We start from the raw sequence: 26451 nt of genomic DNA, 5'->3' as shown, positions 1-26451 counted from the left end.
CTGTAAGATTTCCATTATGTATTCTCCTTTTCAGAGATTTGTAAGTTGGTGTTTTGCTGTGGGCAGAAACTTGGCAAATTCTCAGTCAAAAAGAATTTCATAAAATATTTTGGGAGACGTAAATTTCAGATGAAAAATATTTTCCCAGATGTGTTTTGATACTTCTGCAATCTGACACAGCTTTGCTTGTTAACTGAAGTTTTGTGAACTCTATGAAAAGCGTTTGCTCTGAACTGTGGGCTAGAAAATAACTTTAACAGTAGTAGCTTTATTTGTCAGAAAATATGCCTACAGATTGAAGGTGACTGCTGGTGTGTTAAGTCTCAGTTAAGAATTTGTGTACGATATAAGTTTATTCTGCATATTGGTGCTACATGTGGCCAAGATGCCCTGCAAGTGTGTATCAGAATCTGCATATTTTTTATGTAACTAAGACCCTCTGTGTATAACACTCTTTCATTTAACAGGGAAGGAGAGATTCCTCAACACTTAGGGAGGGCAGTGGGTTATGGTTATAAACAAGGCGTGGTGCTGAATAATGTGAGGCTTTATCTTCAGGCAGATTGAAGCTGCTTTTCAAGTACAGTAAGGTAATTTCAGCATTATTACAAAGAGCAGCAGTAGCTGTCCATAAATAATTCCTCACACTGATGATATATGGCTCTAAAGAGTTTATCTGGTAAATTGAATGGAATCTCACATCTTTAATGCAGAGCTCCTGCCTTCTTTGAATACTCTTTTGCCACCTGCAGTGCCACCAGATCAGGGTTTAGGCTTATCATGAATACAGCAGGGGATGTTTTACGAGGAGCAGTTAAAAGTTAAATTTGGTTGGATCATTTATCCTACAGCTGGACCCAGTTAGAAGAGCTGAAAAGGCCTGTTAACCTTGCCTTTTGGTTTTGAAGTAAGAAAGATTTTAGCCAGTTGTTCAAATATCTCCATGGAAAGATTTGTAGAAACAACATGGAGGACCTTCCTCAGGAAAATGCTTGAAAACACGGCTTCTCAGATTGGTTATGGAAGGATCTAGAATGCAAAAATAGAGAAAAACTGAACGTAGAAGAGTCTGTTTCTTGTGTAACAATGTCAGCTTAGATATAATGTGTGTCTTATAAACAGTTACAGCTCTTGAAAGTATAGGAACCAAATATGAATAAAGCTGGGTTTAGTGCCATTTTTGGTATCTGCTTCTGGGGAAAAAAGTCAGTGACACAATTGTTCAAAGTTTATTTTTAAAGCCAGGTTTGGAAGAACTTACTGTTTCTTGTTCAGAGTTCCTGCTAGTGCTATTTTTTGAAAAAAGCGACACATGTAATAAAGGCAGGTAAAATTCATCAAGTGTTCCTGCAAATAAAAAGAGGCATTTGTAGGCCAAAGAAAAGAGCTTCATTGTAATTTGAATCCCAAGTAGTGGAATGAGTGGCTTGATGGTTCAAGACACAAATTCTTTTTCTTTGTTAGATACAAGACCTGCTGTTTTTTCATCTTACTCATTCTATAGTTTTCTATACATTTTTCTTAACTGAATTTCAGAAAATACCTTGGATCTTTGTAATAATAGTTATCCATATTTTTGAGTCGGGTCTCCTCTTTTAACCGTGTTACCAGGAACTCTCTTCAGTGAGATCTTGAAAGTGTGTGTTTATTTAGTACTATTACTTTTATCTTCCCATAAATGCATTTATTTTCCTAAAAATGAAACTATACAATCCAACCTTTAAAACTGTGAAAATATAATTTTTTTTTCAAAAGTATATGGAGTTGCAATTTTAACAAAATTACTTTGTCCCCAAAGTACATTCATATTGAGCATACATAAATCTCTATATTAAACCTTAGGGGAAGATCTTTCCTGTTTCCTAGATATTCAAGTGTAGACATCTATTGACAGATATAAACTCTTAGAGTCAACAAAGGTATGTACTGAAATCATGGAGTTTTTTACTGGTACAAATCCAAATAAAATCTTTCCCTTATTTTTCACTTGTAAATAAAAATAAAGCGTAGGAGTTAGAATATAAAATACTAACTAGGTTTTATTTGTAGATAATTGGTTCCAGTGAAAAGAAGGTAACAGTTACCTTTATATAATTCGAGACTGAAAAAATGGGCCAAGCTTTGAACGAATGGTGTTTTTTCTACTACACATTATTCTGTTTACTATTTTGTGACACAACATCCTTATTACTGCAACAACTTGGCAGTAGCAACTGTGTGGTAAAATAATTCCTGTGAGTAGCCGACCTGCAGTTGCAAAATGCACTTTTAGTGATAAAGTGTAGACCTGTAGCTGAATGGTTTTGACCTTGGTTTACATTACTTGTGGTAAGGACAACGGGTCATAGAACATGGTGTTGAATTTCATGGTAGATTGCTCAGTGTTTGTTTTAGAGATCAAATTTATATCAGGCTGAAAGAGCATTTAAAATTAATTTCAGGCTGTGTTTGATTTTTGATTTTCTGTATTTCACTCGACTAAATGGCAGAAAAATAACTATATTATAAGCATTAATTTGATTAGCTGTAAACAGCAAAACTGCATTCCCTAAGCATATTCTGGCAGTCTTAATTAGAAAACTCCTTTGTGTCGTTGTTGTCTGTCTGTAGTTAGTGAGATTTTTTTACAATAGCATAAGGGGTAGAAAGTACCTACATTCAGCATTTTGCTCCTGTGTTTATATCAAGTGTTGCTGTCAGTCGAAGAAGGTGCATTTATTTAAATTCACGTACGGCACATAAGCTGTTCTAAAAGAATGCAGCTTCTGCTTAAGAGCAAGTTTTAACATAATTGAAACAATTTCACTGAGAATGCTGTTGTTTAGGATTTGTGGCCACAGAAATTTGAGAATGGAAAATGTGCTAATGAATGTGGTACTTAAAATTTTTTTGGGGGAGGGGCTTGAAAGCATAATTGATAGAAGTGATGAACGTAGAATCAAGGAAATGTAGTGGGGCTGAGGCCGGTCCCTTGGAAGGCTCAGCTGAGGAGTGTCTGCTTGGGGAGCAGGCTTGAGAGAGCCAAGTCATGCTCCTCTTTTCTCCATTATAGGCAGCCAAGTAAGACTGGGGGAGAGAATTACTCCATAATAGAAATGGTCTCACGTGCCAAACACCACCACTGATAGAGTTAAAGCTTTCAGAACCAAAGCTGTTCCACAATCTATTTCCTTTTCTGATACCTGTGATGTGCCACATTTTCTTGTCTTCTGCCTCACACAGCTGGTCATAGCAAATTAGTGTCCCTTCTGATGTGATACTTTAAATCCTTTGAGTGCCAAGATGGGAAGGCAAGGCTGTTCCTTGAGCTAGTCAAAGAATCCAGTAGGAGCAAAAATCTTAGTGGAAAAGAAATGAAATTATTTTAGTTACTTAGTAATTATTGTTAGTCACCAAGTATTGGACTACATTTTTATTTGTTACTAGCATTCCGCTTTATTCTAATATGTTCCACCACGCGTTAAAATCTTTGCTTTAACGTTTCCTGACAGCTTGTTTAGAGTTCTGTTCTCCACATTAGTCCAGACTCCGTGAGTGCAGCGGGCACGGCGCAAGCTGTTGCTCTGTTCCGTTTGAATAGTAGCTGTGCTCAGCTGTGGGATACTGGGTGAGTGACTGCAGAGGGGGTTGCATGAAGTGTCAACCATGCAGCTTTGTGTTATGATACAGCATCAGTTTCTAAGAGTTTTCAGACTTAATTTCTTCATTTATCAGTGAATCAATTAGCACTAGAACCACTTGCTATGAAATTTGTGCGTAGTGTATGCTGCTAAAAAAGAAATAGCAAACCATACAACATGTAGGAGTTTTTATTTTTACACTGATCTTGGTTAGTATGTTTTAATATAAAACTGGTATGTGAAACAGGGCTGGGCATCTTTGTAAGTTTATCTCTAGAAAACAGAAAAAATGGATTGGAAATTAGGAACTTTAGGAACTTAAGCAGCGCAAGCACTGCTAAGTTTTTGAAGCCTGTAGGTATCAGTGATTTCAGCAGTTATAAAGTTTATATTAATTACAATTACATGTTATTAATCACATGTAAATATAACGTAACAGCAGAAAAGACCTCCTTATATCATAAGAAATGAGGCTGTTCTTAGTATACAGGATTAGTTGCCAGTATTTTGAAAGGTACCTTAACGCTGGTTGATTTTATTTTAATTCTGCGAATGTAAATTACTCCTTTGAGGCATGTCATTCAGAATATTTTCTCATTTTCTTATGTCTCCTAAAAAAATATTGTTGTCCCTAGTAGCTTCTCCTAATGAGAGGTAAGAGCAGAACAAAATATGAATAAAGGCTCTAGGAACATTACAGCAGTCCTCCTCAATTTGAAGGGGCATCTCTGCTTTGACGATGAGTTAGTCTGTTTTACCCAAGTAATGAATAATCTTCAGATTTGCATCCCATGTATGGTAGCATGGTTTGACCCTTTTTAATAAAATGTATTTATTCAGTGTTGTCAAATTCATTTATGGTGTTTTGTTGCTGGGTTGTCATTTTTTTGCAGGAAATAAGAATTTTTTTCAATGCCTTTTCTTAACAGTGATAAACAATGCAGGCTGGATAGACACATCTTACGGAAAAGAGTCTCCCTTTGAGAGTTGTAATTGTCTAATAATAGTTTTGGCTTCATGCCTGAAGAACATACTTTGACATTTAAACCAGGTGATCAGAACGCCTGCATTTCGGAGATACAGGATACTGCCTATAGCACAACCAGCCAGCAACTGATTTAATTGTAAACCTATTATAGTCTTATGTGAGTGTGAAATGTGTAGACTTTATATTATAATTCACTGTAATTGTGATCCCTCACAGGAAAAGAATTAAGCTAGATGTAAGTTACAGGATGCGTGGCCTTATGCTGGTTGTTAGATGATCTGTTAGTGCCTCAGCATATGTGCGGTTTATAGAATTAATTATTTTGGGCAATATAGTATAAAATCCTTAGAGCTAAAATGCTGTAGGAACTTCAGTAAAACATTTTTGAGAGTTGTGATGCAGTTCTTAAAAAGCAATTTAATAATAATTTAATAACACAATAATAAAAAAGCTAGAGAAATATTAATCCATTCTGCAGTTTGTGTACCCAACAACTGAGAAATATGAATTGTGAAGAAATTGTGGGAATAACTTGGTACTTCCTCCTGTGAAGACTGGTAACTCTGGATCTCAAAGAATTGCATAAATTGCACTGCCTCTTTGCTGCTGTTATGCACTGCGTTCCTAAGGTTGTAGTATTTTATGGAGATCTACTATTAGGAAAGGAATTCTGGTTCATAGAAGAGACATTCTGCCAAGGAAGGAATTTGGCATCCTGACAGTGGATGTTTTGTGAAACGGGTTTTTATTAGGTTGCATCATTTTCCTTTATCTCTAAGAAAGACTCAAGGGATTTTTACATATTGCCAGCATATTTCTATAGACACAATAAACATAAATCATCAAAAGATCATATTTTATGCTTACTAGGACTATTTAATTGCATTATATAACTGAAAAATGCATTCTTTGTGCCATTTATTTTTTTGTCTTTCTGTTTTTAGGATGCAAAGTTTGTAGAAGAGCGACGTAAGCAGCTACAAAATTACTTAAGGAATGTAATGAACAAAATTATACAGACTGTGCCAGAATTCACAGCCAATCCCAAAAAAGAGACTCTTATTCAGCTGATGCCCTTTTTTGTGTAAGTATCTGTCAAGTAGTCAAAAAAATATTAACCTTTTATCATCACAGTTTAAGTTAAAATGTAATGCTAACATCACCAAAAGCTTTAGAACAGTGGGTTTTTTTAAAATAGAAAGCTCTTTTTCAAATTTTAAGTGCTTTTTTTATAATTAAAGGAAGATATGACATATATAGTAATCTTTGTTTATTTAAATGGTGACTTTGAACAAAAATTATAGTATGAAGCTTTCAAAAATATCTAAGCAGCCTCTAAATCTGCATCCATGTGGGTTCTCGAAACAGGTAATTTTTATTTCTTTTATTTGGTTTTGTTCTGCATTTGTTTGTGTGGGGTTTGTGTTTTTGTTTTTAAGTTTGTTTTGGGAGACCAGCGTGGAACACTGAGGAACTTAGTAACCAAATTAAAAAGTCAAGCTGTTGAACTCTTTCTAGCTGAATTTTGCAGTCTGCTGACACACGTTCTGATTTCATTAATGTCAATGTTGAATATGTCCAGAATTAGTTTAACACGGTCATCTGTTAAGAACCTCAAAACAGACCCTTTGATATATAATCATAAAAGGGACACTGTCTGTTAAAATCTTTCCATTTTGTTGTAAACACCATTCTTTACAGTATTTGTAAATGATACTTAGAGATATTTAAGAAATAATATTAATGAAAATTTGTTTCTGAAAGTGGTGTTAACTTATTTCCTTCACTGCTGATTTTTTGGTATAATGGTTTCCCAGTAATACAACCTGTACAAATTAGGTATAGGTCTGACTCACATTCATATTAAGCCATTGTTTTAAATTTGCTGTCCACAAGCCTCTCTGCACAGGGATTGTGCATCCATGCTTGTGAATCTATGGATGGATTAATTTGCACTATCCAGACCGACTGAAAATTAATACGTTTTGGTAAATACTTAGCTGTACTGTTTGCATGGTCTAGTACTTAGTTTCAGATTTTCAAGTTGAAACTTTATTTCAAGAAAGCTATATTTATTAGAAAATGTAATAGATAAGTGGAAAAATGCCACTGTGTATTCGGTGGCAATCATGTTTTTTCAAATCTTCCTGGATTTGAAAAAGCAAAAATCAATTTGATGGGACATCTTGATGTTGTTGTATTTGACAAAATGATCTGTAGCAACAGACATCTCAAGAGACTTACCTTACTTTTTCCCCCAAGAACCTAAAATTTGTAAAATTTAACTAAGGACTGCGAAGATTAAAATAGAAATAATTGATTTGAAGCTTTGGCCTTGATTGATGGAAAACATATTCATAGCAGCAGTCCGTAACTGTGATGCATTATTTACATGCTTGAACGCAAATAGTTTTGGGTTTGAATTTTTTTTATTTTCATCTATCAGAATTTTACGTACTTATAAAAAAAAATCTAAATCATTAATTGTAGTGTTCAGCAGGGCCCATAACATGAGATTATAACCATGACTTGATACAGTACTGATGTAGAAACAATGATAGTACACTCCTCTGATGTTACAGAAATATTTTATTGCAGTGTCTTTGTAGTCTATTTTGAGAAATGACATTTCAAGAATAGTTAGTATTCATCATCTCTTTGCTGCTTCTGTTAAAAACAGAAAGGGAAAACAAATTTCCTTTTATTCCTCAGTCCTAAACAATGAACTTGCTTCCTGATAGTTACTCTTATCTCTTTCGTAAGTGAATTTAGATTTCCTTTTTTTTTTTTTTTTTTATTATTAAAAAAGTGCCAGATAAGAGGGCCTGCATAGGAAAAGTTTCAAAATCACAATGCCATGTAGTCATTCAACCAATAATGCTCAAGTCAGAATAAACACCATTGCCCCATTCTGCTTTTGTAAGAAAACCCCAAAACCAAACAAAAAAGCCTACTAAGTGTAATGAGCTGGATGTGATAGATACAATTAATTTCACAGAAAGAGCAAAATTTTATTGAGAAGGCAGCATATTTAAGTAATCTGTTTTCTCAGCACGGGTACAGTTTGGTATGTGAAATATTGTAATACAAAATAAAGGAGTTACCTCTAAGGAAAGAAATTTGTTCAAGATTTGCTCAAGGAAATTTGCCAACACCATTTGTCAACCATTTGTGACCACTAATATGATGCACTGAATTGGTACTGACCTGTCTTGGTATGGCCGTCTGATAAGTTGCAAAAAGGCCGTGCTTAGTTTCACAGGTTTCTTTTGCATTTGGCAGTTTCATCATTCTCAGTGCATTGCCTGAAGCAATGGACTTTAGTGCATTCCAAGAATATTCTTTGATATCTGGACATTATGGCAAAAAGATTCTGTTCGTCTGTGTATCTGTGAATTATTTCCTTGGAGCTTTTTCTAATATGATAGATGTATCAGAATTCTCTCTTAGCTAGAGTAGATAGTTCTCCATGGGAATATTAGTAGGATTCTGGAAAAGCTTAGCTGTTGAGTGAAATAACTATATACCTCATCTGCAGCAGACAAAGTGGGTTTTTAGTGCTTTTTTCCACTGAGATATCAGACTCTTCCTCTGCAGCTTCAGCAGCAGTTTTGAATTAATATAAAGATCTTTCAGACAATGATGGAAAGAACACATTTTAGAAAGTATCATCATTGCAAGGCTATCATTTGAATTCACAATGTCCTTTATTTTCCGAGAGTCATGACCTAGCACTGTTGGTGAGTAAGAAAAAGCATCTAAAAGAAAATGCTTTTCAGTTCCACTTCATATTGCCAACTCCTCTAGTATTGTCTGTCCTAAATGGATTTTGAGCTTTGTCAGTAGGAGATCTTGAACGTGCTGGACTCTGTGAAGTGTTTATTACATTATCCAGTTGTAATCTTGTGCTGTACCTGCAATTATTTTACTCTTTTAGGTTTAATAATATTTTAATATAAAACACTGTAAAACATGTAATAATTCCGATACATTTGTGCTATAAAGCACAAATTAAATATATAGTTGCTGATTACATCTTTATTAATGAAAGAGCAGTTACGAAGCATAGGACTGTCCTATAGCAAGTAGTGATACCTCAGTCTGGGAGAAAAATTACAGTCTTAATATGCATTAAAAGTCTCTTAGGCATTAGATCTGTCTATTAGTAAGCCATGAAATATAAGAAAAAAATGATCCAGTCTTAAAGAGTTTCTTCTCACTGCAAAATTAAATGACAACACTTCAGTGTGAAAATGAAAATCCCATAAAGGTTATGTCTGACGAGGCATCCTACAGATTGAAATTACAGGGTCAGTTTTAATTAATCACTTTTAAGATCTGACTTAGGTCCTAGAATATGATTACAGTGAACAGAAAATAGTGGATTCTGTCTTAGAGGCATTAATCTTGATTGTTAATGCTGGAAGGAATATTCCAACCCAAACCATTCTATGATTCTATGATTTTTGTTGTTGTTTAGGGGATTTCTCCCTTCTGAGTGTACGTATCTGATGAGGCAAAACATTTTAATTGATTTGTATGAAATAGCCTGCTACTGTTATAAAGAAAGAAATTAAATTTATTTTGAAACTCAGATACAGTTAACAGTTTGCAGTAAAATAATGTGAATCATTTTGCTGGCATTTCTCTTCATTATTACATCAAATGCTAGTGGTTAATCATGGAAATGTAATTTGTTTTGATTCCTTCTGCTCTGTCGTTAATGTATTCTTTCTGTTGCCAATCTCTATCATTTGTAATCTTGGTTTGTGTATTTTTCAGTTCTAATGCTGCATTAGCTGAGTCACAGGTTTGGTCAAATAGTTTCTTTATAGTCCACTTTCATGTCTTAATGTTAAAAAAGAGATTCTAGCTCTGGTAATTTGTCTGTTTATGTGCTGAATAACAAAATCTTTGTAATAATAAAATTGACATCTGAAATTAAATTTTCCAGTCCATGCAGAGCAAAATCTAAATCAAAAGTTGGCACTGTTGAATTAGATTGCTTCATCTGCTGGCTAGAGAAGGCCGGTCTGTTAACACTGACTTAAATTGACTAAAATTAGATTTATTTACACTTATGATTGGTACATTACAGGTAAATAAAACTTGTTGTAAGAAGTACACTTGTGTTTTAATCACATTTTTATCAATCTGTCCGAAAAATATCACACACATTAGCTGTTTGTAAATACATCTATAAGAACAGGTGGGAACTTTGGCAACAGCCATCACAATTGTTTGGACCATATAATTAAGCCTTTCAACATAGATAATTATGAAAGGTTATATGATTTCATATATGTAAAACGCTAAAAGCTGTAAAAAGTTGTAAAAAGAAACACTCAAACATTGTGATGTTCTTTTTTTCTCTCTGGTTTTCTTCTCATCATCCTCGTAAAGGGCACAAACTGAAATACAAGAAAAATAAGAAAAAATCATTTTTACTGTTAGGGTGATGGAACACACTAACAGGTCATCCAGAGGTTGTTGACACTCCATCCTTGGAGATATTAGAGACTTGACAGGACGCAGGAGGATTGGCTGGGCAATCTCCAGAGGTGCCTTCCAACCCCAAACAGGCTATGAATCTGTGATTCCTCAAAACCTTAGCCTGCGATTTTAACTGGAGTTGTCTTTTGGATAAAACCCACACAAAGAAATGTTAGATAAATATACAGCTGTTCAAACAGATGTTATGTGTGAGCACAAAAAAGCCTGAACAGTGTGGATTTACTGAAACATACTCCACTTTGTAGCTGTGCAGTGCTGTTCAAATAAGACTGCCACTTAAATGACTCTTGCTTTGACAATGCCTATGTTTGGATTAAAATATATGCAAGGATAGTATAAATAGAATTTTGGAAGTATTTTCAGATTGCTGTGCTGAGTGTTTTCTTAATCTCATTTTCTAGGCCTCAGCTGGATCTAAACCAGTTTGTAGATAACTTTTAGTTATACATTCTGCTGAACTGCAGAGCTGGACGTTTGTTCTCTTGTGGTAGCTGCTCAGAGATAGGCTTTAAAGAAAGCAGAGAATCTGTTCAGTAAATCATCAGAAAAGAGGCTTTGAGAAACTGTTGCCTTTGGGATGTGTTTGACCACCACAGGAGTCATCAGTTCTCTGATGATTAGAGGATTGTAATGATTGAAAAATATTTTGTCTTCATTTCAATGGATGACGTTACTGGCAAAATATTTGCTAGCAAAACTTGTTTTGTGACAATTGTCTTTGTGTCACCAAGTTAAAAACTATGGGAAAAAAATAGAGCTATTTCTACCTCTCTTTCTCTGATTTTTTTAAATGTTTCCCTCCTCCTGGAAGGTGAAGTTACGAGAAGCATGGTAGAGAGATTCAGGTACCAACTGACAGGCAAATTTCACTACCTACCAATCTGCCCTGGAAATATTTCTCTAGGATTAATTTAGCCCTAAACGCTGTGTAAAGGCAAATATCTGCTTTTGGTGTTGCAGACCATAAAGTTTAAATAATGTGGAATAGATGTGTGTTCTTAGTGGGTTGAAGAGTTTTGGTTTGTTTTGAATTTTGGGGTTTTTTTTTTGCAATTGTTAGTGTGTCACTGAAAACATAAAAATGTGTGTATTAAAGGTATGAGAGGTAAAACATTAACTCTTGCTAGTATTAAAATGTTGCTTTCAAGCATAAGCAAAATCTTCTGAGAAAATTATTGTGAGGTTCCTATGGATGTTATGTCTCTTGAGTTAAAGAAGTGGAAAATTGACCCTTTCAAAGTTACATTAAAAATATTTTGGAGGTATAAATACATTTGCTCAATGGTAGCTGCTTACTAGCCTGTCAGTTGTATTTCATTCAGTAGCTTCATTGCTCAGCAGGGGATTGCTCTCTATACAGAAGGTATGGGCAGTGTTTTAGTATGAAGACTAAACTAAAACTTCACAGAAGCATTTGTGGAATATTATTTTAAATAAGATTTTAAATAAGATTAATATATCTATGTATAAAGGCAGTGGAGAAAAAAATCAGTAAAACAGTGCTTTTACTGTGTTCTTGGCCAGTGGCATTAGTGAGATGAGGATTTTATGAACTAATAAAAATTTTAAAGGAATTTTAGGTTTATTTTAAATCCCTCCATTTGGAGGACTTTAAATCTCAAATAAGGTGAAAAATGTATTTGAAATCTTACTCTGTTCACGACATGTTCTAATGCTCTCTGCTTCATTTTATGATTTATAAGAAATGAGTTTTATAGCTACAGAGAGGTTTTTAAAATATTCTAATTATTTCCTTCCCTTAGGACTTACTTAGCTGGACTGATAGCACTGTATTTATAGCAGCAGTGTAGCTCTTATTTAACTGGTCATTCTGGATGTAAAGCTAAAAAAGGTGATTCTACAAAACCACCCAAAATATATCTAAAATATGTTTCTCTAGCATGTCAGTGAAATAGCAGACGTGATAGTTAATTCAGAATTTATGCAATGAATGAATGCCAATCCCTCCTCATATTTGAGTTCTATACTCTCTGTATATCGTATAAATAAGTAATGTCTACACATGAACATACATCTATAACAACCCAGCAGTGAACGTTTTTCTTTTATAATTTTATTCTGCAGAAAAGCTTAGCTTGGAATATTTTCATGTATTGATATGACCAGCTGTATGTGAATGCTGAATCCTCGTTGAGATGATCCCTTTGACATCCACATAATTAGAGTATGGTTATATATTTAGTTAGTTAGACCTTCCTTCAGTTAGGTGTGTAGGATAAGCAGTGTTTAGTTACATATGTGTTTGGGAAATGCTAGTAACATGATCTTTATACTGGATCTTTGTTTTGCTGCAGTTGCAGCCTGGAAATTCTTTAGATGATTGGAAATGAGACGGCAGAATTTTCCTGTCCATGTATTTTGCAGTATTTGTGTTTGTATGTGGTGTGAGTTCTGCTGGCAGGGCGCTAGCAGAAAAACAGTAAGATTGTAAGTAAACAAACGAGCGATCCCTTAAATACTGCAAACCAGTATCGATGCTAAGTAAGGACATTTTAAATGCAGTTTTGAATAGAGTAGTTTCTGAAAAAATTAGTTGGGGATGGTATGATGCTTCTTTTAGCTACTAGTGTACGTATCTGTGACTTCTAATGGAATAAATGACATTATCCAGATAATGTATCCTAAAATATTGTGGCTAGTGGCCAGAATTTACCTGACTGCATTCTTTGAGGTGGCAACTTGTGTTATCAACTTGACACTGAATGGCTTGAGTATCTCTTTAGTAGATCTCAGTTATGTTCTATAACAGTAAGCAAGCGCTCTGGTAAAGAGGAACATAATTTACATGAACAAACTGGGAATAGCATTTGCTTAAATATGTGACTTTTAATTAGTAAAGCACCTCCTAATGCCTGAAACTTGCTAATGAAACTAATTTATTGCTATGTTAATTGATTGATCTACTTACAAAACTATGTAGAGACATTACACAATATTTATCTTTCAATAGAAATGTGTTGCCAAGCACAGATGATTGCTGAAATTAAAATATCTTAGATATCTAAAATTTGATTAGTGTGTTCAGATAATGCAGGAATTTCAGTTGCAAAAAATGTAATATTGTTCTGTGGAATTTTTGCTAATGATAGAATTAAAAATATTTAAATTAGAGTGAATAGTTCTTAACAGATATATACTCGTCTCGCTTGGTTACTGCATTCCCTACTTTGTACCTGGCAGTTTTGGTTTTAGTGTCTCATAACCTGTGAGGCTTGACATCAGACTTAAAAAAAATATCGTGCATATTTGCATCTAACTGAATTGTGAAGAAGTAGGAGAAAATAGTTCTCTTAAGAGAATTTTGCCAGCAGTGCCCAGTGTGAAGGGGGTTTATTTATGTGAAAGAATCTATTGATGTGCATGTCTTTGACTCCTGTTTTCTTGCTCACACGTTCTTGCTCTCACTTGCATTTTCTCAGTGTTTTAAGACGTTACTGAGCCAGAAGTGGTTCAGTATTCAGTATAAGTTCCAAGGGAAAACATTTTCTCCTGCAAATTATGGGTAATAGTGCAAGTATTACAGAAACACATCCTTATAAGCTGACCCAAATGAAACACTTGAGTGTTGTATTGTTCCTGGATTAAAGATGCCTCAAAGAAAAGGCATTTGTCATTTGTTTGCCTTGGTGGTGATGCTCAATAGAACTGGTGTATCATACAGCAACTCTATAATACTGAAGGAGTTTATGTATTGTATTATTGCCTCATTATTGAGTCTTGCCATTAAAAAAAAGTGAGCTTCACTTTCAAATACTATGACTTTTACACCGATTACCATTTCAATAAAGACAGTGAGACTTGCTCTACAGAGTTAATCGCTACGAATTGTTGAACAGGCCTCACAAATAGGTATTTATGCACATATTTCCATCAAGTAGATTTTTGTCATGCTTCTTTGTATCCAGAGTGACCTTTAGAGTGCTTACAAGAAGAATAATTTAGCGTGTACTGTATTAGAATTGAATATTCTCCAGTCATCATTGGAAGCATTTGAGAGATTGTGGTCTTTTACAGTTGCCCCAGAATAAACTCCTCAGAAAATAGGAATGTTAAAAGAGGCAAAGCTGATATTTTATGTCTAAATTTATTGAAACAAACGAGGGAGAGGATATGTTACAATATTCTTTTACATGTGTAGAAGTGTACAAGCAATGTTCTCCATTGCGTGGATTAAAAGAATGGGGCAAAAAATTAAAGCAAGTAGATTGATGGCAACAGCAGTGAAAAGCACTTTGTATGTTGCTCTTGATGGCTAACTAGTATCTATCTGTTTCCTTTATAAACATACAACTTAAAGAGCTCTGAAACAAATATGGGTTGTGTTGAACAAACCCGTGTTCAACATTAGAGCAAACTTCAGCCCTTTACAAATTGAGTTTTTTAACTGTGCTGAGCATTTTCGGATGGGTCTATTTCTGTGTGTCTGCAAGGAATAAAAGTGGCTCTAAAACTTTGTGAAAATACCAAGTTGCAGACCATGGAAACATGAAATCATTAATTTACCTAATATTTTTTCATTTATCACCTTTATGACATGCAGCAATAATGTAATGTCACTTCAAGTCCCTGGTGTTACTCTTGATGAAGCCTGGTTCCCAGTTTGTACAAGGCATTTTGCGTTACCATTTTCCTTAGTGTAGGCAGCTTGAGTTGGGAAGGGATGCTGGTCAGTTTAACTAAGGAACTAGTTGCATCAAGAGGCTTTTAAATTGTTTTCTTTTTTTTTTTTCTTTATAGGACCCAAGAAACTGTATCATCGCTTTCTCTCTTTTTCCCTCTCAGTTAATGAAAGATCATTCCGAGAGAGGAGTTGTCATTCTTAGTAGCATTTATTACTTCCTTTTCATCTTGCTCTTTTACTGCTTGCTAATAAACTCAGCAAGTCTTTAGCGAGAGACAGGTTTTCTAAACTCTGCAGTTTATGTCCCTGACACTCTTACCTTGTAGCAGTGCAAGAAGAGGTTAAGGTTTGTCTCATAAAAGAACACAGAGCCCGTTAAAGTTTTTTTGTGTCATTACAGCAGTGATCCTGTTTCCTTGGTAACAAGCAAGTCACATGCGCTCCCTTGTTAAAAAGTGAACTCTATATATTCAGACATTTCTGTACTGCAGCAGGTGTTTCTGAAATTAGTAGCAAAGAATGAGCCAGTAGAGAAAGTTTCGGTTTTAGGCTGGGCAAAACAGGGAGAATACATGTGTAATTATCTTATTTACTTTAAAAGCAATTAAACCAGAAAAGAGACTTGCAAAAATATGATTTTAATCTCTGTCATACCCTTTTTTTTTCTGTCTGCAGTTCTTAGCTCTTGTTTTAAATTCATATTTCTGTCTATGAGGTAGCAATATAACAAGAACTTATAATGCTGAGTTCTCAAAAGCACAGGTTAAATTACATCAATAAAGTAAAATCTTTAATATGTTTCAGTATTAAATCAAAATAGCTGAGATTGTAAGTTATATTGAATAAAAACAAGTTAGTCGGGAGACATGAATTTAGCCCCAGTTCTTGATATGCAGCAATGAGTAGTCACAGATGGGAAAAACGTTATCAAATAGGAAAGTTGTTGTTTGTGTCTCACTTCTGGAAGTGACTGTGACTCTCCACCACATTTCCTGTGTGGGAAAATTCTTGCTTCTGTGGCTTGTGTCTTTTTTTTTTTGAGGAGGAGGTTTCTTTCTGCTTCCTGTGGTTGGGAAGTCTAGTCCTTCTGTGAAGGTCAGGTTTGTTTTTTGTTTTCTTAGTTCTGCTGGCAGCAGTGACGAAAGAGCCCAGCTCCTTTGAAGTCTGGTTGTAAAAAACTCAATTAGCTGTCCATTTTCTCTGCTGGGATTTTTACAGCAACATTAGCCTGGTAACTGAGCATAATGCTGCTTAAAACTATAAGTTGTAAAATGTAAGATATAATTATCATCCATTCCCAAATATATCTTACGCAGATGAAGTCAATTTGTAGAGCAAGACAGATGTTTAAAATAAATGTGGAGTTCACTTGTTATTTTAGTAGAGAGAGGTAACCAGTAAGTTTTCAGGCATCCAGCTACTGTACTGAGAGAATATATAAAATCCTTTGCAGGGTTTAGGGTCTAAATGTGAATCAACTCATTTTCTATTGCCCATCAACAAAAACGCATTCTGCCTGTTGGAATACTTAGGGCGTATTTCCCTAAGTGGCAGGTATTTGCCATGGTGGATTTGATTGACTAAGTCATAAACTATTTCTAATTATAAACATATCCCCAAAAATTCCTACTTCTATTTTGTCCATACCTAATTCCTAAACGATACATGCAATTTTCTTTAAAGCTCCTTATGCCAGTTTTGAATCTGGAACAAATTTTTGCATCCTAGCTATGAAAAGTGGAATACTAGAAATGCTAATATAATTAAGTGTGCAGTACTTCAAAGTAGTGTCCTCATTCTTGATAGCATCAAAGCTTTTTACTATGGAATAAGGTATCAAACAATCAGTTTACCTTTGCTTGCTTTCAGTGGTGTTGACAGCCATCTGGAAACCTTCTCTTTGTAATGTGGCGTGATTTTCCTAAGTGAATAAAAGAATCAAGTTGTTCTTGTCAGGGAACTGGAAAATGCACAAGTAAATGTCTTCTATCTTCATTGTAGGCATGCTTATAAATCAATTTGTGCTCATGTAAGTATTAAATAGATTGTAAGGTAATTTTTATTTTGATTTTTTCCAGCAGTACCTACAAACTGCTTGTCCTCGAACCTTAGAATCTGTATTTCCTCAGCAAGAAACATTTTCCTCATACACTTCTAAAACCGTTGTCTCTGTTTGTTATCAATATACTGTAAGTTGATATATAAAATTATGAAGTGCACGTGTGGGACATATGGACATCTTCATAAAATTAAATCTAGATGGCAATTTTAATACTATTTAAAATACAGTTATTTGTGGTATCACTTATATTGGGCTGCTGTGCTCATTCTCTAGGCCTAAGGTACGAACTCTGTGGAAAAATGTAGGGAAATGAAGCATTTGCCTGGGTAAGCTAGACACCAAGTCCTCCAGATGCAGTATTATGGTTCATTCTGACCATATTTGCATCTCTTATTCATTGTGACATTCTGTTAGTCTGTGTTCTGTGCTGCTCAGTCTGTGCCTGTTGCATAGCTCAGCGTCTCATAGCTCAGCCGTGCTTGCCCAGAGCCTCAAAGCCTGCCTGTCAATACAATTTTCCAGGCTCTCTCTGTTAAATTAAGTCTCCTTGAGAGCTTGAGATAGGTGTATTCTCAGTTCAGTAGGCTCTGCAGTGGGTTAATGTGCAATTTGTGTTGTGTTTGTCTCCAGATGAAATGCCATAGTGTTATCCTTAATGCTGGCAAAACAGAGGCAACTTGTAGTTCTCATACAGAATGATAAAGAGTTGTAAAGTACGACACAAGAGAGTACAAAACAATGCACATCAAACTGCTTTTCATTAACTTCCTAATCTGCATCTGATTACTAACAGTTGTAAAAGAATGACTTTTGAAGTTTTTACATTTGAAAGATTGACATCTTTACTGGATTGATAAAAACTTCTCTTGTTAGCATATACAACTTAAATAGTTTAATAGTTAAATAGACTTAAAAAGTCACTATTTGTAAAGAAGGTAAGTCTAATACTCTTCTTTGCAATTATATGGTTATTTCTCTTTTACAATTTAGAACAGTTTCTGACATGAGTAGGTTTCTTTTGAAAAAATTGTTCAAATAACATATCTAACTTAATGAAAAAGGTTTTTGTTTTCTACCTGTTTTTTCTAAATTCACTAGTAAATGAGACTAGACATGCCTGGACACTTTATATCCTCATTATCCTCACTGTCCATAACAATTTGCCCCATTATTCTGCTGGACCTGACTTTTCCAAAGGAGGAGAGTGCAGAGGAGTTTGCAACTCAAACAATCAGTAGTTGAGAATGTGCTAAGCCTGTTGGGATTATAAACAAGTGCAGATGCCTAAATATTGTTGCTATGTCTACTGTATGCTTGTGTCTGCCTTCTAACATGTGGGAGCTCTCACGCTTTAAACTACCAAAGCTGTATCTTTCTGTCCTGTTTCAATTGAAGTCATAAATATTAATAGATTTTAAAACATGCAGAGAATTTTCAATATAAAAGGCAAACAAACATATAGAATATTACGTTGCATACTAATACATATTTTTATGTAAGATCCGAGTCATCAAAGAACACCAAACTGGCCAAAAATTTCCAAGTACTTATTTTTATTGGATTTAAAGCTAATATCTTTGGTATTATTTTTAAAACTTTTAAGCAGGTGAGGATGCACTAAATTGTCTCATTACAGAGACAGTTACTAAAATGAATACATAATGGTAAATGCAGTTGGTAAGGGCAGTTTATTGCATTGTTGTTTGGGACTGTTTCAGGTCCCTCACTGCTTCACGTGGCACATATATCCCAGAGATACCTCTGGTATATCTGGATAATGCTCTTTTCACGATATTTGCCCTTCTTGGGCCAGTTTCCTGCCCACAAAGTGGCATTACCTCCTGGCTAGTAGGATCTGGTATCAGGCTTCATGACAACTACAGACCTAAAGCATTGGTATCCACTGAATTACCCTCATTTGCTGTGGCCATGAAATTGTAAAAGAATACGAGTTAAATGAGAGTACGCTTGCACAAATCTGCATGAATTCCCTGTGATGAAAATGTGGCTTTCAAAGCTTGCTTTTTGGCCTACTAAATCCTGCAAAACAGTTTGTAGTATTTATTCTACAGCTGCAATTAAACTAGCTGATGTATAATTGCTTGTTAAGTTTCTCTTTATGGAGATTATTTTAAGAAAATTGCCAGCTTTAGGTATTCACAGTCAAATATCGGCATATGTAGCTGAGGATTGATTGCATAATAGCCAGTTCAGGAGATGTACTTTGGAGAACTTACAGGTAGGGGAAGGGAACCATCTGCAGGTCTCTTACAGAAGATAAGTGTGCCACCAGAAAGTGTTTTGGAAACCTTTTCATATAAACATCTTGTTTTGTAAGAAGCCATCTGGTCAGTCAGAGCAATCTTATGTGTGTGTGCAGATGGATATGAGAGCTCTGGGATCCATAACCCTTGGTTACCATTCATGGACTTCAATACAGTGCATTAGAGGAGACCCCTTTGGATGATTTATTTTTCCACTGTGTACAGCAACGACTCTAATGCTCCAAAATCGGATCTCTTTTTTTTTTTTTTGGAATGGCAGAGTACATTTCCAGGGAAAGAAATTTTCAAAGTTATGTTCTCTGTACAGTTGAAAGCAGATTTCATGTAGGTAGTGCAGCATGAGGACTTGAGTAGATGGGATTGTGTACTTCTGTTATTGACAAGCTCTCATAGCCATATCACTTGTAGTGGGTTGTTTTTTTCCAAGTAGAATTTGAAATGTGCAACTGCAGAGGGAAGTATTTATTTAAATATATGTTCACAGAATGAATAGAAACTGATTAATAGAACTGAACAAAACAATATCGTGTTTATAATATATTCATATTGTATTTATAATGTATTTGGAAGTTGCATTCCATGCAAATGTGGTACCGTAAGAGGTTTCTGAAGCCATACTATTCTAACAAAGGATGAGGTTATTTCTGCTCCTGACTTTTTCATGTGTTGAAAGGAACTTGAGAGCTTCTGGCTTACTTTAACTAGTCTGCATGGCAAAATATATCATTTAAAACTGCACTAGCCTGGCCTTGTTGGCAGTCTGGAGATCCATGAGAAGTTCAAATCTTTACTTAGAAAGAATATGGAGTCATAAAGCTGATACGGTTTATAGTAGATTACTCCGAATATAAACAACGGTGGCTTAAATTCAGAGTGTCTGCTCAAGAGAAAGTCTTCTGCTTCCCATTTTCAGCTTGAATTATGTTATAAGGGAAGCCTCATTAAGATATTTGCCAACAATGTAGACTGTCAAAAAATCACTTTTATTCTAAGACTTTCTGAAATGTGGAGGAATGGAAGAAGTCACAGAGCATTTGATATACAAAGGCCGTACTCTCCAGTGAGAGCGTGATTTGTTGGGTTCGTTGTTTAGGAACCAGGGTCTGGGTAACGTGACCTAACGGGTTAGCTGTATCTCCTTTCAGTCAGGGCAATAAACCTGCGTTCTGTCTCCAGTTCCTGAACCGCCCATTGTCTTATCACCAAATTGTCCTTCTGATAGTCTGTGAAATTGAAAATAGTATTTTTTCAAGATATTTGATGGAGGAAAAGGATGAGCGATTTCTGTTGGTTACTGCATGCTTTCATTCCCTACTGATTAGAGTCACAGAGGGGCACAGCAAGCATCGGTCGAGCACTGTTTGTGTTCTGTAGATCAGACCTTTGTGCAGAAGTAATCACCATAGATTAAGGAAAGGGCTCTTTTCATATTGGGTGGTTCTCTGTGACATTTGCAAACAGTTTTGGCACAGGATGGCATTTGCAAACAGTTTTGGTGTGGTGTATTTGTATAATCTGTTATCAGGAATATTGCAAGCTAAGCTCTCAAACATGAGTTTCTGATGTTTGCTACAGATCTCCTGAAATGTCAATGTTCTCAGTTCTATTTCCCTTGAGGAATTTGTTAGGGAGGAAAAAAATATACTATTCTTTAAATTGGAACATATATGTGTAAATATAGTCCCATATGTACATTTTATGTAATTTCTAGAATGGCACGGTTTTAAAAAAATTATTTTGATAATGAAACAACATGGTTTTAAAATTTTTGTCTTCATGTAATTGTTAGGTTTAGAGTATTGCAAGAAAAACTATTCTGTGATGCTTATTTCACTGGGAATAAAACCAAAGATTATTACTTTTCCACAGTGGGAAAGGTTTTGAGGAATGAAAGAGGCTTTGCTTGAGGGATGGATACATAAGCTTTATTCCTTTCTCTTAGCATATGAAACAGTAAGAAATGCTCATGAAAATGCAGTTTAGAAAAATCTGTTTATACATCTTCCAGTGGTTTTTCATACTATCTTCAGTGCAGCACTGACAGTAGTGGATAAACGGATGCATCCGTTCAAATACATGAAGCAAATAGTCTTCATAAGAGAGGTATCTTTGTGCTTGTGCGTGTACTTGGCTTGAATCCAGACCATAACAAGTTTGTTTATGCCTAACTGCACAGTTTTTCAAAAGTAGGTGGGTTATTTCTTTTCCTTATTTGAACTTGTATTGAAAAATATTTCAGCAGCCATCAGTTTCTAATGTGAAAGCAGCATGAATTAGCTACGGGCCATCACCAAAATTCAAAACATCCTACAGAAGCTTTGTTCTTTGTTTTTGTTATTCTGCCAGTTATAAACGTAGTCCATTCAATTCTATTGTGTTTCAGATGCTATTTTTGTGGTGTATTTTTAATCTGTTTGGCACTTGTGTGATGATAGCAGAATCCAGGAGCAGTTAGCTGAAGGGGGGATTCTAGAATAACTCAGTGTAATTATAGGCACTCATCTATTAATAACAAATTAATAGTATGCATGCATACTTCCCTGCCATATCACATCATGTCATTAATGAATGAGTAAAGAAAGTGATTGTTACTGTTCTTTTAGGGATATTCTTTAGGCTGCTTCTGAGGTCTCCAAATACAACCTCTGTAGGTACAAACTAGGCCGAATGTCAGTTCAGAAACGCAAAATGACTGGAACTGTGTCGAGGTCTATGCAGAAATAACAGAGGTAGCTTCATCACAAAGTCCTGGTTCACCTGCAGCACGCAGAGATTGCACAAATATCCTCTCCGTGCTGGTTCTGCTTGCTGTTTCAGTACGGCCCTGGCCAGGGTCAGCATGAGTTCTCTGCAGGCTCACATCAGTCTAACATCAGGCGTTTCTTGTCTGCAATGATGCAGTCAGAATAGCTGCAGATTTCCTAATGCAGATCTACTTAATTGGGAAATAGACTTCTTGAGTTTACTTCTGCTAAACTAAACCGATTTTAGACAGAAATTACCGGAAGGATTTGTACTGGGGTGGCTGATGTCACCATCTCCAAGAACAGGTTTTCTTCAAATTTTCACGTATTAATTACACAGTCTGCCAGAGTTTGATTATATCAACAGCAGTACAAACGTTTATTTTGAGACTGAGATTTTAAAAGTGTCACACAATTCCATTTACGCATGAAATGTACTAAGAAGTAGAACCACTAGTACTTGGATCTGCAGGAACTGCTGGTCACTATACAAAGTGTTAGAAATCTGTGCCTTGTAAACAGCTTGCGTAGCATTGCTTAATTTTACAACTGCAAAGTGAGCCAGAGAGCCTGTTTCTCACTGTTCCATGTCTATTAACTCTGAAATCTTGTTTCTGAAATGTTATTCTAACCTTTAAGAACTCATACATTAATTCTTTATAAGAGATTTAATTTGTTAGTCTTAATACAATATCTGGGTACATCATAAATGTCTGGCTCCTTTAAAAGCCTTTCAGTAGAATACATCTGCATATTAAGAGATAAATCCCAAAGTACTAGCTATTGAGAATAGCTAGGTATGACCAAAGGGAAATAAAAGGGCTGGTTTGCATTGTCAGACAGACTGAATATTTTATCATATTTTTACAGTCAATGCTCTAACCGAGTCAAATGCATCTAAATACTGAAGGCTCCAACAAAATCTAGTGCCCAGCTAAGTGATCTATGCACAGGGTAGTTGTACGTGTAATACAAAAAATGCTTTATGTCTGACTGTGGAGCTGTTGATACTGCAGTCAGGTTGATGCATATCACCTATGCAGGGCATAAATAATATTCACGTTGCATCAAGTGTAGCCCTTTGCTTTTCAGGCCTGTACAGTAATACGGCTGAATCCAGTGTCTTCCAAGAGTTTTCTCCTGCTGCTTGCAAAGCAGAACTAGCCTGATAAAGATAAAATTTTGCATTACCTTATTGCCTTCTGGTGCTGTATGTGTTCAGGTATAATGTCAACCTCTACATTCAGGTGCGTCATTGATCTGTTTCTGAAGCAGGGAACGTAATGCCTCAGCAGTTTTTTCAGTTACCTTTTAGTTCAAAATTTATTCAGAGCCATAAAACGTCCTGTATCAAGGTTCACTGATCTTCCTGAACAGCAAAACCTTCCTGTGTGTGAAAGCCACAGAACTGAAAGAGACAAGGAGAGGAGGAAATTCCGGGGACTTCACAGGTAGAAGATCAAAGTACCTTTCTTGTGATCCTGTAAATTCCTTTTGGGATCAAACTCAACTGGGATATAGAGGCAGGTACTTTGGGTAGCAGCAGCGGCAGTTTGCAGGCTCCTCTATGTAGCTGAAAGCTGAGAACATTCAGCAGCTCCCAAGCTACCACTGCCCAGTGTGCAGCCCTACAGCCCAGTGCGGGGGGTGCCTTTCGATGCTGCCAGCAATACGAGAGTCACAGCTGATCACCGCTATCCTAAATTGAGTTTTCTTTGATATTCTGGCAAAGCAAGCTTATTGCAAGTTTTATTTGTTTTTATTTTCAAGTCATTGAAAAAGTTGCATCTGTATTAGAGAGGGACCAAGATTATATGCTTTTGATGATTCTGAATCTGACGATACCTGAAGAACTGACCCCAGATGTCAGGAGCTAACGGCCAGCAATGTCCTGTGCCTGTAACTCTCACTGGAGTTGGTAGCAAATTTTGCATCCTGTTAGCCTAGTTTGGAGTTGTAATTAAAAAAAGGATGAGCTTACATTTATCATTGCCATTTTCTTACAGAGAAAATAATAGAAACCTTACTAAACAGAAAATGTGATTTTGGTTGCCAGTTACTGTGGTCTTTTTGCTGGCCAGCCTGATGCTTGTTCAGTTTCTGTCTAATCCATCAAGAATGCTGCATCCCAGGCTGGCTCCCGTAGTCATTTACCGGGCAATGTCGTACCTTCCTTGATTAGCTTCCATTTCTCTGTTGGATTAAATGTAAACATTAATCCTTGTATTCATTACCAAGAACAAAGTCAGCATTTCCCTTGTTATTCTATTGACAGTACTCAAATCAATTCTGTAGTTTATTTACATATTTTCCCATCTTGATTACTTTTGTTTGTTTAGAGACTATGTGTTTAATTCCACTATGCCAACTCTCAGCTCTCTGATTATGTTTCCAGGTGCACTGTTTTCTATGTGCTATCCAATTCAGTGTGATTTTTGGTTTTGGGTTTGTTTTTTTTTTAGCTTGGGGACACTAAACATAATAGGCTAAAATTAAGAATAAACTAAAAGCTCCCAGAAGCTGAGATTAGGGCCTATATTTTTGAGTTTTTCGGTCTTGGATCACTTAGTATTAAGGTGATGGTTGGAGTGCAGGAAGGTGCCCTTAGTATTTAAAAGATCAAAACAAAACCCAGGAAGTGTGATTGCTATAAAGCACCATTCTGTACTTTTATTATTGCTAACGTACTTTATGATTCTGTAGAATTCTAGGAGCGGTTTTTAAGTTTGTTAATTTTTCACATTGGTATCTATTGTTGTTAACATATCGTCCATTCAAATCTGGATCTGTCCCTTAGAAGGGTCGTGTCAGCTCTCTTCTGCCTTGTTGTGTATGTTAATATCATGCTGTAATCTTCATGAGAAATGAAGATGCTTGAGAGAAGCAGCTGATACCTCTTAACTTGATGGAGCAATTAAAACTCAAGCACTTGCTTGGAAGATCAAAACAACATGTTTTGATCACAACTTTTCTTTATAATTCCATTTGCTTTTATGGTAATTTCAAAAGAAGGTTTTTGTTCTTAAAAAATAATAATGATAATTGTTTGTGCAGGTTGTTTTTTATGATGGGCGATTTACTTGCAAAACTCAAAGCAAAGACAGTGAAGTTGCGTGATTCCCATAGAGACTATTCAAACTATGTTGAAAAGTGTATATGCTAGTGCTTGTGGGCAAATATTCTTGCTTGGCTGAATTTGGAGCCAAGAAGAGTCAAGGAGCATGGAGAGGACAAAGCCTCAAGAGGGAACAGCAGCTGACTAGCTACAGCAGGGCTGCTCCCCCCAGCTCGGAGCTAAAGCACCGGCAGCTGTTTGCTCCCTGAGCGCTGGAAACGCAGGTGGCAGATTTCCAAAATAGGAGACTGGTAACTGCGCTGCGTTACCCAAAAGCTGAATTATGTGGAGTCAAAGGTTGAGGCAGATGCAGTAAAGCAAGGCAGGAATATGCACCGATTTTTTAACTGGAAGTCTTAAGTCCATTAGTGAACTCAGAATCAAGTAAATGATATGGATGAACAGGTAGGAAGAAATGTTTTAAGCTTTCAGATTTCTCTTTTCTGTGATATTGGCAAAATCAGGCAAATGAGAGGAGACGGTAAAAATTTTTTCTTTGTTTTTTTGGTCCTGCTTGTTCTGTGCAAGCTGGGGGTGGCAGCTCATCGTGTTGATATAAACCTCCATTTACTGACCTCTCATACATCTGTGTCTGAGAACACACTTTCTCTAAACTCTTTCCTTTGTTACTTCCAATGCCGGTCGTATCAATTCTGCGCTGTTTAAAAGCTAATTTGGTAATTGAAGTTGTCTCTGTTTCGTGTCATTTTTGCATACAAGCAACTAGTGAGTCTGGAGGAGGAAGGGCCTGGAGGTGCTGGGGTGCGCTGCTGCCTCAGCATATTGAAATTGCTACTTGTCAGACAGGAGTTTTACTCCTTTTATTTTCACATGTATGATGCATTGTGAGTCCTGATGCATGTCTTCTGTTTTTAGTTACCTCAATATTTTCAGTAAAAATGTATGCTAGATCTGTCTTTGCGTTCCTTAAAGATGATAATTACAGTACTAGCAGGAATAAATAAATCCAGGTATTCACTGAACAGTATTCTTCTGAAAGCAAATCCTACTTTTTGTTACTATATAAACAACCTTGGAACATGTTCTGCTTGTGAACCATTTGTTCATTAAATTACTTATCACTAAGAAGTGGTAGATTATACTGTTTACACAAAATCAGCTAACACCGAACAGAAAAGAATGTTGGTGATCTCTAGATGGAAATGGATGGAAAAGCCAAACTAACTGCCTTTCAGCTCGCCTGTGAAATACACCAAACAATTATGTCAATTATAAATAAATAGTGTACTATGGTGATCTTTTTCTTATGTATGTGTTCAGTGGTTTCTGGCTTTCTAGTTAGTTGAGAAGGGCTCATTTGTGAGTACCACGTTCATGCATTATGTTATTCTAGCTGGGGCACCAGGAAAGATGGAAGGGAACCGTTTCCAAATGAAGATGCCATTGTGCATTACAAAGCCAAGGAATGAGACTCTAGGAATAAATATTGTTCAGGCATTAACTAATGACAGGTCATTTTT

At 35.8% G+C, this 26451-nt stretch overlaps 1 protein-coding gene across 4 annotated transcripts in view; it reads left to right on the top strand.

The window, feature by feature from the left end:
• Positions 1 to 26451, top strand: part of SNX29 (sorting nexin 29) — an 86357-nt gene that overhangs the window by 49320 nt on the left and 10586 nt on the right. For all 4 annotated transcript variants that reach the window (XR_011338589.1, XM_069870341.1, XM_069870338.1 and 1 more), the window contains one exon: positions 5553 to 5692. Coding sequence is in view for 3 of the 4 variants with exons in the window: in XM_069870341.1 (XP_069726442.1) it covers positions 5553 to 5692 (140 nt within the window). In the remaining variant the exon portion in view is untranslated. The remainder of the gene's footprint in view (positions 1 to 5552; positions 5693 to 26451) is intronic.

The sequence above is a fragment of the Phaenicophaeus curvirostris genome, chromosome 16, assembly GCF_032191515.1.
Source record: "Phaenicophaeus curvirostris isolate KB17595 chromosome 16, BPBGC_Pcur_1.0, whole genome shotgun sequence".
Classification (NCBI taxonomy): Eukaryota; Metazoa; Chordata; class Aves; order Cuculiformes; family Cuculidae; genus Phaenicophaeus; species Phaenicophaeus curvirostris.
This window is presented reverse-complemented; position numbering and strand designations above follow the sequence as displayed.